The sequence below is a fragment of the Haliaeetus albicilla genome, chromosome 18, assembly GCF_947461875.1.
Source record: "Haliaeetus albicilla chromosome 18, bHalAlb1.1, whole genome shotgun sequence".
Lineage (NCBI taxonomy): Eukaryota > Metazoa > Chordata > Aves > Accipitriformes > Accipitridae > Haliaeetus > Haliaeetus albicilla.
The window spans coordinates 9,949,301-9,967,847 of NC_091500.1; the positions used below are offsets into that span (position 1 = coordinate 9,949,301).

An 18,547-nucleotide genomic window follows, 5' to 3' on the forward strand; every position below is an offset into this window, starting at 1 on the left:
AAACTCACCACTATAAATGAAGCATGATAAAGAAAACATTAAAAAACAGGAAAGTTAAATATGGGTTATTCTTGAGAGTCCATCATCTTAATTTAGGTTTAAATAATGACATAACTTCAGTTTGTTTCACACAATTATATTTAGTAGAGTAGTGTAGAGGTTTAATTTATTCATAGTGCAAAACTTTAGCCTGAAATATCAAAATAATAACAGTTTTTACAGAAATATTCAGGATTTACCAAAACATTTTGTCCTTTAAAGCAAAATGTTATAATAACAGTAATTGCAATTCAAGCAGTAACATAAAAGCTTAGTGGCATCAGGCAAAGTCTTAAAGACAAAAAGGTATAAATTACACCAGTATCTTTTGTCTCCTTTTTCCTATTTCAGGTTCTGGAGAAGCATCATATAACAGAAATGGATTCACCTGTGCATACGAAAATCACCTGAAGCACAGGCTTTTAACATCAGTTTTTAAGTTGGCCAGGACAAAGAGTTATGAACCTAATCCAGTTGCAAACTACACCATATCACTTATGGCATCCAGTACTCTGGGTCCTCAGCTTTCGTTTTCTGGTGATATTGTTTCTGAAAGGACAAATAACGTGAAAATCAATAACGTCAAGATGGAAGGGCAGCTGGAAGTGGCTTCTGTCTTTGCAAGAAGCATTTACACTCTATCAAGCTCATACAATGAAAAGAGACGGGTTTTAGAAGGAAAATCAAATCTGAAGTTGGATTCTTCTTACCTTCAGGCTACCAATCAGATATCTGGCAGATACACTGATGATTTATTTTCCATCACTTCAGTTTCTGATGTACAAAGCGGACTATTAAAGAACACAGCTTCACTGAAGTATGAAAACAGCCAGCTGAAAATGGCATCTGAAACAAATGGGAGGTATCGACATATTGCAGGTGTCAATAAGCTTGAATTAATTTTGTCAAAGAAGATAGCAGCACTTCGATCTGAGTACCAGGCCACCTACAAGCAAACCCAGTGTTATGCCTTGTTTGCAGGTTCTCTCAATTCCCAGGATCTTGTTTTCAACACTGATATCTCTATGACTGATCAAAGGAATCGAGCTGCACATAAGTCATCACTCAATGTAAATCAGTACGGTCTAGCCAGCAGCGCAACTACAAATGTGCAGTTCAGTCCACTGACAATGCAGAGTGAAATGAATGCCAAACTTGATACTGCTGGAGGCTCCATGTCACTATCTTCTTCTGGGCGCTATGGTAAAAACAATGCAAAATTCAATCTAGGTGGAAGAGTGAGCCTAACGGAAGTAACACTGGGAAGTGAATATCAGAGTACAGTTCTGGGTATGGACAACAAACATGTTTTAAACTTCAGAGTTAATAGAGAAGGACTCAAGTTTTCAAATAATTTGCAAGGATCGTTCAAAGAGATTAAGTTGGAGTACACAAATGACTTGAATATTCCTGGCTTATCCTTAACATTTGCTTCGAAGTTAGACAACAGCTTCAGCTTTGACAAGTTCCACAAGCATGTTTTTGACCTACAACTGCAGCCTAGCTCACTTACAGCTAAACTGAGCAATAATGTTAAATACACTAAAACAGAAGTTTCCAACAAAGCAGAACTGCTTTTTGAGCCTCTGAAGCTGAACTTGGGTGGCAATGTCAGAGGAGCCTATGGAGCAGATGAAATAAGGCATACCTACACCATTACATATGCTGATCTAGCTGCAAACTTTAAAACAGATACAGTCGCAAATGTTCAAGGCACAGCAGTGAGTCACAGAGTTAATCTGAATGTGGCAGGACTTGCTTCCTCAGTTACTATGAACACAAACTGTGATTCCAAATCTCTCCGTTTCAGCAATGCTGTGCGTTCCACTATGGCCCCATTTGCTATCAGTGCTGACATACATACCAATGGTAATGGAAAGCTGATTGCTATGGGTGAACACACAGGAGACCTTTACAGCAAATTCTTGTTTAAAGCAGAGCCTCTTGCTTTCACTTTCTCCCATGATTACAGAGGATCTACCAGTCATAACCTGAAATCTAGAGGAAGATACACCACCCTGCTTGATAACAAAGTTCATATGCTTTTTACTCCATCAGAGCAGTCAAGCGCTTGGAAATTGAAAAGTCAGCTAAACAATAACGTATATTCACAAGATCTCAGTGCTTACAATGATGCAGAAAAGACTGGTGTGGAACTTAGTGGAAGAGCTTTAGCAGATCTCTCTGTAATGGATACATCAGTCATGCTACCATTCACATCTGAAGAAGTTAATTTAATTGATGTATTGGACCTCAGGGGCAGTGTGTCAGAGCCTCAAGAATTCAGCATCTCTGGCTCTGTGAAGTATGACAAAAACAAAGATATGCATGTTATTAACCTACCATTCTTGGAACATTTGCCAGTTTACTTTGAACAAATCAGAGGCATTGTTTTATCCACACTGCAGGCTATACAAAGTTACCTGAAGAACATTAACATAGAACAACATATGAGAAAATACAAGGCAACTTTGGATAAACTGCCACAGCACATTAATGATTACATCGACAAATTAGATATGAAAGGCAGAGTTAGCAGCATGAAAAATAATTTCATTGCTTTCACAAAGGACTACAGAATAACATCTGATGATCTCCAAATTATGCTGGAAAAATACATGGACAATCTTCAAGAAATACTGTCTAAGCTGCAGGTCTATCTGATACAAATTGAGCAATACATCAAAGATCATTATGAACAGTATGACTTTAAAGCACTTATTGCACAGCTTCTTGACCAAATAGTTGAAACAATGACAGCTCTAGATAACAAATATAAGATAAGAACAACTGTAGTTGACACTATTCAAAAATTGCAAATTTTTTTTCAGCAGTATTATCCTAGCAAAATTGGAAGCAGCACTTTGGCTTGGATTAAAAATGTAGATGATGAGTACAGGGTTACAGCTAGGATACAGGAAAACCTAGAACAACTCAAGATTCAGATTCAGAATATCGATGTCAGACGCATTGCAGAAAATTTGAAACAGCAGATTAAAATGTTTGATGCAAAAGAAGTTTTAGAAAAATTGAAGCGTTCATTACCAATTGAAAAGATTAATGAAGTTCTTGAACAAATCAAAGACTTTATTCTAAATTGGATGGAGGAGTATGAAGTGTCTGAGAAGATCAGCACTTTCCGAGGTCATATGCACAAACTGATTGTAAAATATGAAATTGATAAGCAAGTATATTTTTTAATGGACAGAATGATAGAACTGCTTAACCAATACAGAATAAAAGAAACTATCCAGAAACTGGCCATCTACCTGAAAAGTATTGATGTGAAGTCATGCTTTGATAAAGTTGTTGCTTTTATTGATGATGCTGTCAAGAAAGTGCAAACCTTTGATTATGAAATGATGATTAAGGAAGTCAACAAGTTCCTTGACATGGTTATTAAAAAGCTCAAGTCTTTTGACTATAACCAGTTTGTTGATGACACAAATAACAAAATCCGAGAAGTGACCCAGAAAATAAATGAGGAACTCAGTAATCTAGAACTTCCACAGAAAGCAGAAGCACTGAAACAGTATATGAGAGATTTTAGAACTGTGATTTCAAAATGTATGGAACAACTAAGGGACACCAAGCTTGCTGCAATAATTAATTGGTTCAAGGAGCTCATAAACTCAACAACATTTGCTAATCTGAAAGCCAAGGTAAATGAACATCTGGAAGACCTGCGAGAGAGGATTTCTGAAATGGATATTTCTCAAGAATTCCAGTGGTATCTTCAGAAGATAAGCCAGTTCTACAATTCTGTTGTCACATACATTTCTGACCAGTGGAACATAGCTTTTAAGAAAATCCTTGCTTTGGCTGAAGAGTATGATCTAAAAAATTGGGCTGAAAATTTAAACCAGTTTGTTGAAACAGGATTTCAAGTCCCTGAAATCAGTACTGTTATAGTCACTGTACCCGCCTTTGAGGTTAGTCTCCGAAGTCTTCGGGAAGCAACATTTCGAACACTAGACTTCATTGTTCCACTGACTGATCTGCATATCCCCTCCTATGAGATAAATATTAAGAGACTAAAGGACATGAAAATCCCAATGAAATTTACTACCCCAGAATTTACAGTTCTAAATACCTTTAAAGTTCCTTCCTATACAATTGACTTGAATGAGATAAAACTTCAGATTGTGAGAATGATAGACAAACTCATGTCTGCTGAATTTCAGTTGCCAGCAATTGATTTGTATTTTAAAGATCTGAAGATGAGAGATATGCCTTTTTCTGACATTTCTTTCCCAGAAATACAAATGCCTCAGTTTCAAATACCAGAATTATTGGTTCCAAAGCTAAATCTAAATGAGCTCCAGATTCCTAACATGAAGATACCAGAGTTCCAGCTTCCACATATCCCACATACTGTGACTGTCCCTACATTTGGCAAATTGTCTGGTGCTTTCAGAGTCACCTCTCCATTCTTTACACTGTCCACACAAGCTGAGGTTCATAATACTACAACATCTGCAAACAGTCCAGAATTTGTGACCTCCCTTTCAGCTCAAACAACATCCAAATTAGACTTCCTAGTTTTCAGTGTTATTGCGGATTCACGTCTCTTGGCCCCTGAGATGAAGCAGCTGAACCTTAAAAATTCCATGAAGGTCAACCACAGGTTCCTTAAAGTTGATCACACCAATGAAGTAGTATTTTTAGGGACTTCGGTAGAAGGTGAAGCTGAAACTCGAGCAAACTTACATACAACGAAAAATTCAATAGAACTACAGAATAATTTAATGGTCAAGCTGCAAAGAAAAATTTGGATGCAGAGTGGAACGGCATATTCCCACAGACTGAATATTCCACAAGCTGATTTCTCCAGCCAGGCTGATCTGGTCAATAATATGACAACAGAGGTAGAAGCAGGACATGTATCATTTACTACCACTGGTAAAGGAAACTGGAAATGGGCTTCTCCTAATTTCTCTGATGAAGGCACTCATGATTCACATGCCACTTTCAGGGTGGAGGGCCCAATTATTACATTTTCTGCCAACAACAGAATAAATGATAAGTACCTGAAAGTCAACCAAGCTATGAGATATGAATGTGGTTTCCTAAATTATGCAACACTTCAGATTCAGTCTGAAATTGAGTCACAGCGTGTGGGACGTAGTGTTCTGAATGTAAAAGGCACAGGACAGCTTGGAGGAATGAAAGTAGAATTAACAGGCTCTCACAATGCTCGGCTCAATGGACGGATTACTGGAACTGTAAATAACGAGGTTTCCTTCTTGGCACAACCTTTTGAAGTTCGTCTATTAACAAACAATGATGGAAATGTGAAAATCAGTTTCCCAATGAGACTGACTGGCAAAATTGACTTCCTGAATAACTATGGTTTTGCACTCAGTTCCTCTGTTCAGCAGGTCAGCTGGCAAGCTACTGGCAGATTCAATCAGTACAGATATTCCCATAATATGTCTGCTGGCAACAATGATGACAGAATTGAAGCTCATGTTGAAATGAATGGAGATGCTAACCTGGACTTCCTAAATATTCCTCTAACCACTCCTCAACTTCAGATTCCCTACACTGGAATCAAAACTCCTCAGCTAAAAGATTATTCACTGTGGGAACAGGTAGGCCTGAAGGATTTACTGAAGACAACACGACAATCCTTTGATTTAAATTTGAATGCTCGGTATGAGAAAAACAAAGACATGCATGTAATCCCACTTCCTTTAGCAACAGTGCATGAAGCACTTAATAAATACATAATTTTCTTCAACAAGTATTTTGAGAGAGGAAGAAACACTGCTTTAGATTTTCTCACAAAGTCATATAATGAAGCGAAAACAAAATTTGACAAATACAAAATACAAACATCACTGAACAAACTACCACGGACCTTCAGGATTCCAGGATATACCATTCCAATTGTGAATATTGAGGTTTCTCCTTTTACTGCTGAGATGCCAGCCTTTGGCTACATGCTCCCAAAAGAAATAAGCACAACAGGATTCACAGTCCCATTTATTGGCTTTTCAGTACCATCTTACACACTAGTCTTACCTTCTCTGGAGCTTCCAGTCCTTCATGTCCCACAGGATCTACGCACTCTAAAGCTTCCTAGATTCAGAATCAACAGCCCGTCAAACCACATCCTAATTCCTGCCATGGGAAACATTACTTATGACTTCTCATTTAAATCCAGTGTGATCACTTTAACTGCAAATGCCGGGCTGTTCAATCAGTCAGATATTGCTGGGCAACTCAGTGTCTTATCCTCTTCTGTCATTGATGCACTGCAATTTAAGCTGGATGGTTCAACAAGTTTGACAAGAAAAAGGGGGTTGAAGCTGGCCACAGCATTGTCCCTGAGTAATAACAAATTTCTAGGAGGAAATCATGACAGCACTATTAGTCTCACAAAGAGGAACATGGAAGCTTCAGTGGCAACAAATGCAGAAATCAACACACCAGTTTTAAAAATGAATTTCACCCAAGAACTTTCTGGAAATACTAAGTCTAAACCCACTCTTTCCTCAGGGCTAAAATTAATGTATGATTTTAATACTCCTAAATATGGCACCAGTGCTAAGGGAGGAATTGCTCACAAACTTGCTTTAGAGAGCCTTACATCTTACATATCAGTAGAAACTTCTACAAACGGGGATATTGATGGAGTATTTTACACTGGAAATGCATTTTCTGGAAGTCTAGACCATGAGGCAAACACCTATCTGAATGCTAATGGAGCTCGGTTATCTCTCAAGCTTGAGGCCCACTCCAAAGCAGATGGACTCTGGAACAGTGAATTGAAAGAAATACTTGCAGCTGAAGCATCTACGCGTCATGTTTATGCAGTGTGGGAGCACAATGGGAAGAACCATGCACGATATACACCTCTTTTCACAACAACGGGGGCTCAAAGATGCAAAGCAACCTTAGAGCTGGCTCCTTGGCGTATATCGGCAGATCTTCAGATTCAAGCCACTCAGCCAAATTCCTTCCTGGACATAGCCTCAGTTAATCAAGTTATCGTAGTGAAAATCAATACTGCAAACCAGAAAGTTGGCTGGAAGGGCGAAGGCCAAATTCAGTCATTATCTCTCAGTCATGATATGCAGTTATCAAATGAAAAATCAAAGGCAAAGTTTGATATTTCTGGATCTTTGGAAGGATACGTGGACTTCCTCAAAAACATACAGTGTCCCATTGCTGAGAAGAGCTTATGGGATATCTTGAAGTTGGATGTCACTACCAGTACTGACAGAAAACAGTACTTAAATGGTTCAGCATCCCTCGTGTACACAAAGAGTGATGATGGTTACTTTTTCCCCATACCTGTGAATAAGCTGACCGATGGCTTCACTTTCAGTATTCCTGAGTTACACCTAAAGGCTCCAAGCCCTGTTCTCAGCACTCCAGAGTTCACAGTTCCTTTCACGACTCTCCAGGTCCCGGCATACACCATTGACTTGCGCAACATAAAAATTCCACAGACATTAAACACAATGCCATTTGATGTCAATTTACCCACACTGCCAAAACTAAGATTCCCCAAAGTGGATGTAGGAGCCAATTATATTACATTAGAAGAATATAAAATACCATATTTTGAGGTGACAGTACCTGAATACCAAATAACTGTGTCTCAATTCACTCTTCCAAAGAGTATTTCTCTTGGCAGTTTCCATGTAGATCTAGATGAAGTAGCTAATAAGATTGCAGATTTTGATCTGCCTACAATTACAATTCCTGAACAGAAAATTGAGATCCCCCCTCTCAAAATATCCTTGCCTGCTGGAATTTACATCCCATCATTTGGTGCCTTGACTGGATCTTTCAAAGTTGCTTCCCCTTTGTACAATGTCACCTGGAGAACAGACTTCACAAACAAAAAGGACTCTTTCGAACAGTCCATTGACTCTACCTGCAGCTCAACATTGCAGTTCCTGGAATATGACTTGAATGGTAAGACATTAAAATTCTGTATGCCACAATTTTGGGGAAAATATTGTATACTGGGGTTTTTCAGATTATTTTTTTTCAGGACTTTGTATATGAAGGTGTTGCTGTCTATTTAGCATTGACATTAGATTATACTTCTTTGTCATCAGCAGCATTTTTTCATAAATTATTATGAGAGTCTCAGGTAGTCACCCTGAAGGCTAATGACTAGATATATGTATAACTAATGTCATACTGTGAAAAAAATTGAAAAGTTCTCTTTTCTGTATAGCAGTTTCTTACTTGAAATTGTGAACCTAACATTCCCCCCCTTACTTACAATAATACATGTAAAGGAGAGAAGGCAGGCTGACTTTTTATCTGATTCAGTTCAGATAAAGAAATACCTATCTTTTTCCTTAGGAACTCAGCATATTTGATTTCAAAAATTTTTTCAGCTCAGAAAACTCCAGAGTCCCATATAGCATCGAGTTCTAGGCTTTATAATAATACTAAAAATATACATCAGAATAAAATTCTAAACTCTCAGGAAATTAGAATCCTCATTGATGATCTGCATGAATGCAAAATGTTATATCCATGTTGTTCTAAATATAGAGAAAAATTTAGTTTTAAAATACTCCAGTTGAACAAATATTTTCATTTCTTTCCATTTGGGGCATTATGGGCATTCAGTTTCTTGATGCATAATTTTACATACTAGTAAAACACCCCACAACTGGCCATCTAACATACAACTGGATATGTATTTTGTATTGTTTGCTGGTAACTTCTGGAAATACACACATGTGAAATCTTTCTCACAGTTGTTTCAAACTACAAATATGAAGAAGGCATGTTTCTTATGAAGACAACTGGCAGCTTTTCACATCGTGACATGAGCGCGAACTACAAGGAAGATCTTACTGTTTTGGGAATTAGGTAAAGATTTGCTCTAATTATATAATTTATAATAGACAAAATTGCCAATGATGTATTGTTGCTTTGATCTCTAATGCTCCTGAGTGCTTTGCTGTAATTAATAATAATGTATGTAGCTACTCTGTCATAATTATTGGCTGTGCTTTTTTCCCTCTTGAGATAGCTGGAAAGCTGTTGCCTCTCAGCATTTCTAGAATAGCTTTTCTCAGCAGCCCCATTTCAGAAAACTGCTGAGATATAAACACAGTATTTTATAACCAAAGCAATTCTAGATCCAACCATCAACATAGTTTGTTGGGTTTTTTTCACTGGATCCCTCTGTCACCACAAGCCATCAAAGAGTAATTTCTACTTACAAGTACTGGTACTAGGGATTACAGAGTTGACCTTCTAACTGCCTGTTTTGATCTGCAAGTGTTGTGCTGATATATCCAAAGGACAGAGTCTGTGAAGGCAAGTACAAATGCAGATAAAAAATACTGCCTATACTTGTGTTGATGGAAAAAATTGCAGTCAGCTTATAGAAGGCTGTAGAAAGCTGACAGGGGTACAGCTACAGGTTTTGTTTTGCCGCCCTAAGTTAATGAGAATTCTCAACAGAGCTCAATATAGTTTTATCTAAAACAGGACAATTGGAGTGACGTGAAGTTTTGAATGCGTTAGGCTAAATCCTAAGAAATATGGATAGTAAAACCCTACATTTTCTTTCAATGACAAAGGCATTGTTTACATACATATATATACACAAAATAATAGGTGGTATTGTATTTAGACACACTGCATTGGGTTTGTGCTTTGTGCATTCCTTCATAGCTGTGTATTCACTGTTGTTGTAGAGTCATGGACAACACTGCATCACTAGACATCATCAGCCCAACTTTTACAGACATTCATATGCGTTATCAAGAGACTGACAGGAGTTTATCCGGCTCAGTATCTTCACCCTCTGCTGGGACCTTGGGCTATGTCATTGAAATGGACACTGATATTTTCACAGCAAAAGTTTACTACCGAACTCGGGTAAGCTTGGTATAAGCAATAAAAAGCAAAAAGGTTGGGTGGGGTTAGAGGAAAAGTTCCCTTTTAAAGTTTGTGTATGTTTATGTTAAGACATAAGTTAACCACCCTTTGTCCAAGGAAAAAGTATATTATCAGTCATTAAAGTTTTTGTTTCTTACACTGGCTTTTCCAATACTAGAAGTAGCATCTGTGTGAAGAGGCTGTTTCAGCTCCTCCACACAGTTAATTTTGCCCTCTCCTATGATCAAGAAGAGAACACCCACTGAAACTGAAGAAAGTACAAAGCCAGTTTTAGATAAGCCACCCATCAGGTTTAATGTATACCCATCAGGCTACTTATAATTACTACAAAAGTGGCCATTATAGGAATCAGGACAGTGGAAGAAGTCAGACCATCTGTAGAGTGTCTTTTTTAATCCATTAATATATCAGAATACATTATGAGAATTAAAAACCTTACTAGATTTCCTAACAAAACATGCTATTATTATTGGCATGCTACAATTTCAAACTTAAAATCTTACCTTCCAAAATTATATATTAATTTAGAAATCACAAGTAACTCATAACTCACTATTAACTACTGAAAACTGGAAAACTTGTTTATGTAAATAGATTCTCATTCAAGGATCTTTGATTACTCTGAGTAACTCTCTAAATGGTCTCATCAATTTAAATGATTACAAAATGAAATCCTCTAATATTTTCATATGAAGAAAATGCTTTTTGAAATAATTTTAAATGATTTCAAGAATGAGTAGAAGGCTCATTTTCCCAAGTAATTCACATGCCTTATGAGACATGATAGGCATTTAATACAAAGGAAGGAAAAATCTTATTTGCAGTCAAACTTTAAAAACCACCAGACTAAGTTATGTTCTGGTCCTGCTGTTTGAAGAGGCACAAAGTAGCTTGATACAATATAGTTTCTTCCAAAATAACATTTTAAGATGACAGAAAACAAAGAGTAGACAAAAAACTGTAGTGTATTTGTCCTACTATATAATAAAATAAAAGATACAAAATGAGAATGTTGAAATACACTCATAAATAATACTGGATTTGTTTTATATACAAGCTACCTTTTTCTTATCCTGTTCTATATTTTCAGTCTGCTCCTCAGAAGGACATTGACATATTAAAAAGTGAGATATCCTTCAAGAAATCTGACCTAATTCAAATGAAATTCAACTGGAAAGAAGATGCTGCCAAAGACCTGCTGTTGGGTATACAAGAAAAAGTACCTAAAATGACAAATTCAGTCTATAGGTATGTTAATCGGTATCATAAGGAGCATATGGGACTGGAAATCAGTGCTGCCACCTTAAAGATGAAGAACATCATGCAGAATAATGCTGACAAAGCATACACATTGGCTGTTAAACAAATAGATCAAATAGATGCTCAGCTTCGCACAGCTGCCAATGAGGCCTCTGGCAAATATCAGGAGATGAAGGTCAAAGCTAAACAGCTGTATCAAAAAGCAGCAGATCAAGCTGAACAGTTTGACTATCAAAGAATAAAAGCAAAGCTTTTGGATGCTACAATTGACATAATAGAAGAGTATCACAAGAGAATAAAACACTTAATTGACTCAGCCATTGAATTCCTGAAAACCACAAAATTCCAGGTCCCTGGGGTGTCCGAAAAGTACACTGGTGAAGAAATATACCTTATGACCACAGAGAAGGTAGCAAAAAATGCTGATTTATGCCTTTCAAAACTTCAGGAGTACTTTGATGCATTGATTGCAGCTATCAATGAGATGGAAGTCAGAGTTCCTGCTTCTGAAACAATTCTTAGAGGTCGTAATGTACTTGATGAAATTAAAGAAATGCTGAAACATTTGCAGGAAAAAATCAGGCAGACATTCGCCACTCTGCAGGAAGCTGACTTTGCAGAAAGGCTTAAGCAACTGAAACAAGTAGTGCAACAAGTTTTTCAGAAGGTGGAAGAAACGGTTAGAAGTTTGCAATCCAAAAATTTTGAAGACATCAAAGTCCAAATGCAACAGCTGTACAAAGATGCAATGGCTTCAGACTATGCACAGAAACTGAGATCCTTGGCAGAAGATGTTAAAAAATACATTTCTCAGCTTAAAGATTTTAGCCAGAAGACATTCCAGGACCTTTCAGAAAAGCTGCGCCAGCTGCTCCTCTATGTAAAGGCTTTGCGGGAGGAATATTTTGATCCAACTACACTTGGATGGTCAGTGAAATACTATGAGGTAGAAGACAAGGTACTAGGATGGCTGAAGAATCTAATAGATACACTAGTGAGTTGGCACAACAAGTATGTTGGAGATCTTGCTGACTCGGTTACACGCCTGACAGACCAAGTAAGAGAATTGGTGGAAATCTACAGCCAGGAATATTATGACCTTATAACTGATGTTGAAGGGAAAGGAAAACAGAAGGTCATGGAGCTCTCATCTGCTGCTCAGGAAAAAATCCGATATTGGTCTGCAGCTGCTAAGAGGAAAATCAATGAACATAACAAGCAAGTCAAAGAAAAACTCCAGGAGATCTATGGGCAGCTTAGTCATTCCCAAGAAAAGCTAATCAGTGAGGCCAAAAGGTTAATTGATCTAACTATAGAAAATTACTCTGCATTCCTACAATATATCTCAGAGCTTCTTCGTTGGTTTGAGCAAGTAACAGCTGAGAGCATAAAGCCGTACATCGCTGTTCGTCAAGGAGAGCTTAGAATAGATCTGCCCAAGCCATTTGACTGGCAATCCATTTACCAAATGCCACAAAAAAGCAGAGAGGCACTCAGAAAAAAAGTGGAACTAACACGCACACTGATTCAGCAAGGCATTGAGCAAGGCTCCAGGAAATGGGAAGAAATGCAAAGGTTCATTGATGAACAACTTGCCACCGAACAACTAAGTCTTCAGCAGATTATGGAAAATATACAGCAGCGCATGAAGACCTGAATGGACATGCAGAAGAGGAGAAGTAATAAGTTTGTATCACAATGTATTTAAAAATAACAGCAATCAGCATACTGGAGCTTCAGGTAGATACTGTTTGAATCCGAATTTGTAAGTGAAAACTGAATAATCTACACTAGGTTATTTTAATAAGCTTAATAAGACAATAAATGAGTTCTTTAGTACATTTTTGTGTCATTCATTACAGCTACTTTTACTTGGACCATAGGGCTTAATCCAACAATTGTCAAGGTCAATGGGAAGTCTTTGCTTTGATTTCACTGTATGTTGGATCAAGCCAATAATGTGCAATACATATTGTAAATAGTCACAAAAGCTAAGGAATACATAGAATAAACAGGGTTTAAGATAAAGGTCACATTCATAAGCCAGTTGAAGAACGACTTGGAAACACATCTATTTCCCAGCATAGAACCACCTTCATAGATAAGTTTGGGAGAAAAAGAAAAAAAGAACATGTACAAAAATATGAAGAAAAAAATTACTTAATTCTGGAAATAATATCAAAAGGTGAAAAAGAACATAAAAATATAAACATATATAGAAATCTGACTCCTGGAAAACTGTAGATAATAATACCAATGTTCTGTTAAGAAAAATAAATCTACGCTTGTATCAGTTTTCAGAAAACTATGCAAAGAATTTTAGATGTGTTTTCTTTCTTCTGGCTAATTTACAATTCAGAAATACAGGGTTTTCTTACCTGTTTCCCCATGATATTTCTGTTTTCACATCAAATTGTCTTAACTTTTACTTATCACGAGTTTAGTTAACTGTCAAAGTTTCACTGACATCACTGTATATGATAGGAGTCAAAAAGCTTTCCCCACAGTCTCCTAGGCTGAAGCCTAGACCTCATTTAAATGAATTTGCAATAATGTTAAAGAATTCACTCACAAAATAGGACTACTTTGAGTGGAAAATGTGTGGACCTGTTATGGTTTATTTTCAGCTGTTGGAATACTATATAGATAGTCCTTGAGAAAGGCATGCTCAGGCTGAAAAAATGTTGCCTTTTTGACAATAAACTCTTTAACAAACAACACTAGAAATTTTGTGTACATGTCTGTTTTGATACAATCAGTTCACTCTGTAATATGGCTGTTGCTTGTTCATTAATGGGAAAACAGAGAGTCTGGTTTCATCCCATGGTATGATTGGTTACATACATGAAGCGATGGAGCACCAGTTTACAAATTCCCAAATAAGTTTTGTGGCAGCAGATACATACTACAGCACAGAGCAGCACCACGTAAAAATGCTAGCTCAGGTCCTGGAAACGGGAGAGTCCAGGGCCCGTGTTGAGTTTATGCAGCAATAACGCTCCCATCTCCACAGCTGGTCTACACCAATCTAGCCAGATCTCAGAGCAAGCTGGGCTATGCAACTTTGATATCGCTATTGCCAGATAATATTATTACCCAAGTAAGTCTGCTAGTAATGATTTTTATCAGATGAGCTACATTAATCCCAAAATTAGAATCCGACAAGCACAGTAGTATACACACATCCATCTAGCTGTCAGCAGAGTAGGCACCTCTTAGAAAGTAAGGTAAATCCTTTTTCTCTTTAAAGCTTTTCAGCCGTCACAAATATAGCAATAATTCTCAGATAAAGAGATGGAGTAATCCCCTGTGAACTGTAAAATAAGGAGTTTTCATTCTGAATAGAACTAATCTGCATATGTCACCCTGCCCAGGGGAACCAGAGGTATAAAAATCCCTGTTTACATGTCCTACTGAGTATCCCAGTAAAGAAAGATGTTGGCTGCAGAGCCCTTTCACCTTCATTCACAAGGAAACTGAAGCCTGTGGGTCATCTGATCTTTATTTGATGTCAGATTGCACAACTTGTTTCCCTGAATTTCACAAATGTTTAAGCACAACCAGATTTCTCAGACACTGTCTGATTCTTGCTTCCCTTCATCATGACAAATAGCCCTGTGAAACAAAGGACAATAGAAGAAATTATAAAAGTTATGGGAGAAGAGAGATTTAAAGTTTTGTTTTCTTTTGTTTTCCCCCTCATGGCTATTTATTTCTGTCCATCACCCATAGCTCTTGGGAGGGTTATAAATTCTAAAAAAGGATTTACTTATAAGGAATGGGTTAACTGAATAATAAATATGCCAAATAGCATAAATACTGGCTGTCTTTGGCAAGACTGAAGCTTCCCAAGAGCAAACACAATAGTTTGCACACTAAACTGTGGTTAGAGGTTAGAGGAGATTTCCAAGTCTCATAGCAGCATTGCCGCCAATTGGATTAAAGCTCTCAATCCTGTAATCGATGTGACAGCCATCTTGCAGTCATCCCACAGTTGGTTTTGGGAGGGCCTGGAAACAGAATATTGCGCTCAAAAATGAGATCTTGCTGGAATTTAGCTGTTGTTAAATCCCCACACCATAGAGGTCATCTCAAGCACCCCTTTGAAACTCTGGCAGTGTTTTGACACAGGAAGGGGTTGTGTTTGTTTCATGTGTGCACAGGTACGTCCCACAAGCACGTACAACCAGGTGTAGCTTTGATTTCCATGACTTTTCCTGTTGTTTGTTTGTTGGGTTCATTTTTCTTTCAGGTTCTAGCAAATTTTAGCCTTATTTTCCATATAATATGTTACAGAAATGTAGACAAACCCACAATTATTCAAATTATGCTGCAATTCATTCCACTTATGAAAAGTTTACAATATAATGATTTGAAATATTATTGGTTCTATTTTGGCTTCTTTTTCAGTCTAGTTTATATAACAAGAAATATTATATTTCATTAAATTGAATTGTGTGGGAGATAACAGGGAATCAGCAACTATCTGGGGCTCAGTGACACTGTTTCTTTTCTTCTTTTTTTTTCCCCTATAGTCTTCATCATCTGAATTCTCATAAATGCCAGAGGGGCTTTTCTTTATAATTTACAGCAAGTATCAGACATAGAGCAGAACTGGTTGTAAAAGTTTAATTAAGTGAAACATTTTAACAAGAAATTCAGAGAACAATATGCCCTGCTCTAACTAAGTGACTGTAGAAATAACATTGACAAGAAATGTGTGTGTTCCTAAATGAAAAACTTTTGGAGATGTAGGACAGCAAAAACGTTCCAGAATTTTAGATTATGCAACTAACTAGAGCTGATCTTTTATTAAGTGATTTAAAAATACAAGTATAATTTGCTGCATATACAGAGATTCTACACATGCATCCACATCCACACACCCCATACAGTGCATCATCCACCTCTGGCTCTAAATTATGCTATTGATATTTTTAGAGCAACTGTCATTATGGCCTACTGATGCCTTACAAAGTTTATATTGAAACATTTAGTTGTTCAGTAAGTGACACCAAATTTTGTACTACTCTTCTGCTGGCAGATTTATTGGTCAGGTGGGAAACCAGAAATTATTAAAGGCCGTACGGACATACAGAATTGCTTGTATTCCATTTCTACACAGCCAAATCCTGGCCCAAATGAAATCGATGGCAAAATGTCTGTTGGCCTCAGCAGGAGTAGGCTTTGGCCAGTTAGGTGTATAACTTGAGAAGCACTTTGGGATCCTGTAGGACAAAGGCTATATTATTATCTATTAAAAATCTACACAAAAATATCTTTGAAAAACCATGCAGACAGGAAAGTTAATCACTAACAAATTCAAGACAGGCCAGACTGAAGATTGCCTGTGCAACACTAACCAGAGCCTCTTTGTATTTTTTTACCCAGTTTTACCTAGTATCACAGAGAAAGTCTGCCAGGGCCAAGAATCCTGGGTTCCGGTCCCATGCCTTAAACACGGAAATATCCATATACCTCTCATCACCCTTTCCCTCATTTCGTTACCCATCGAAAGCATTAAGGGAAACTGGGACCTTGTAGAACAAAAGCATGTGAGACCTGACTGGACAAAGTCTTGAGCAACCCAGTTGGAGTTGAAGGTTGCCCCTGCTTTGAGCCAGAGGTTGCACTAGAGACCTCCCAAGGTCCTTTCCAACCTGAGTTACTCTGTGATCTTCTGTGACTGAACCAATATGGCTTTAGGTTACCATACTTACCCTTTGGTAAATGGTTTATGAAAAATTGGCTTCATCATCATTCTAATATATCACTACACAAAGACAGAGAAGTTTTATGGTATCCCTGTGTGTAAATACATTATCGTTCTGATTGCAACCATGAGGCATAGGTCCCAATACCAAACTCATAGGGAACCACCAATCTGAATACTTTCTGTCACTAGCCTACTACTGTTGTGGCAGCATCAAACACCACGCATGTACATACCAGTGTATTTCTGATAAAACCTTTATATCCACCATTCAACAGTCCAGTTAGAGTACTGCCAGAAGTTTTGAATGCTATTGAACTGGTATGATGAAGGCACATTTCAATAGCGGGAAATCGAAATAGTGTGGTCGAGGCAAACTAGACCATCAAGGCAAACTAGATCATGTCCATCCATCTTTTATCTCCAGTTCAAGCAACCTGATAACCAGTCATGGCCAAACTAAGGGGAAGTAGGTGTCAGGGCAAGTTTGCTAGGGGGCTTGAACTTCTGTCTTTAGGTTGACAATAAGATATTACACCAGCTCTTCCACAATGTTTCTATTCCAGCTGTCTTCTCTCCAGGAAATAGCTTCATCCTTAACCATATATATAAAACACACAAACCCCCTAGCAAACTGCATGGTTCCCAGGGTATTACCTGCCAGCTATCTGATATTATTATTTGATATAATACATCGTTTTCTTTGACCCTCAATGCCTGTGATGCTCACTTGTATCAACCTGGACCATCTTCTGCAGAAGTCTTCCTTAATTTCTCTTTAATATTTCTGCATTCCAAGCCCACCAGAATTTGTGAGTCCACAAGATTTCAGACCTGCTTTAACTTATAGTGTTGGAAACCTTTTCTTTCACCTACTCTTGCACAAGCAGCAACATCTCACAGTTTCTCTTACTGATGAGAATGCCTCTGCAGTGGGGATGGGCCAAGGCCTGCCCTTGCCTTTACCGTCCTTAAAGTATTTTTGTCTGTTAGCTTGCCATGCATTTGGATATGTAATCGTGCTCACAACCAGCCAGTCAGTCCTATTATACTGGGTATGTACCTACATGAGTGTAGGTTTGCAAAATCAAGTGGGTAGTATAGGTAACAATGTAGGACAAATTCTTCATGGCTAATGCTATCATTCCCCACAACCATATCTTGTACTCTTTATCTGGTCCATACTCACTTTGCAAGCATCCTAAATTCCCCTGAAGCATTCCAGCAATTGAAATCTTCTCAGCCAGTTCTGCATCTTTCCTCTTCTGTGTTAGTCATGTCGAATTAGACAGAAGAACCCCTCTGCCCCTCAAACGCTTTACCACCATGCAGGAACTGACTACAAAAGTGTGATTTTTTGGTAGCTGTTAGGAGAATAAGCAGCAATGTTAGGTCTTCTCAGAATGTCTGGAGAAGGGTCATCTGCTAGTCTGGGCATCAGAAGAGTGAGGGGATTGAGCACACTGAGCAGCAGTACCACCACCAACTTATGGAAGTAACAAAGGTCATGCAAGATGCTTACACCATGCTTCTGTTGTGAAGAACTTGCCAGGTGTTTGCTGTAAGCAGAGACCCACCACAAGTTATAACCTCATTTCGATTTCCCAGCAAAAGATTTCAAGAGGACATGCTAGAAACAATCTT

The 18,547-nt window shown here is 37.8% G+C and overlaps 1 protein-coding gene across 1 annotated transcript in view; it reads left to right on the plus strand.

Moving 5' to 3' along the window:
• Nucleotides 1-13,917, plus strand: part of APOB (apolipoprotein B) — a 37,997-nt gene extending 24,080 nt beyond the window's left edge. The window contains exons 26-29 of the mRNA XM_069805703.1: nucleotides 391-7,971; nucleotides 8,775-8,889; nucleotides 9,726-9,909; nucleotides 11,021-13,917. Of these exons, the coding sequence (XP_069661804.1) occupies nucleotides 391-7,971; nucleotides 8,775-8,889; nucleotides 9,726-9,909; nucleotides 11,021-12,847 (9,707 nt within the window). The 3' untranslated portion in view covers nucleotides 12,848-13,917. The remainder of the gene's footprint in view (nucleotides 1-390; nucleotides 7,972-8,774; nucleotides 8,890-9,725; nucleotides 9,910-11,020) is intronic.
• Nucleotides 13,918-18,547: the final 4,630 nt, after the last annotated feature.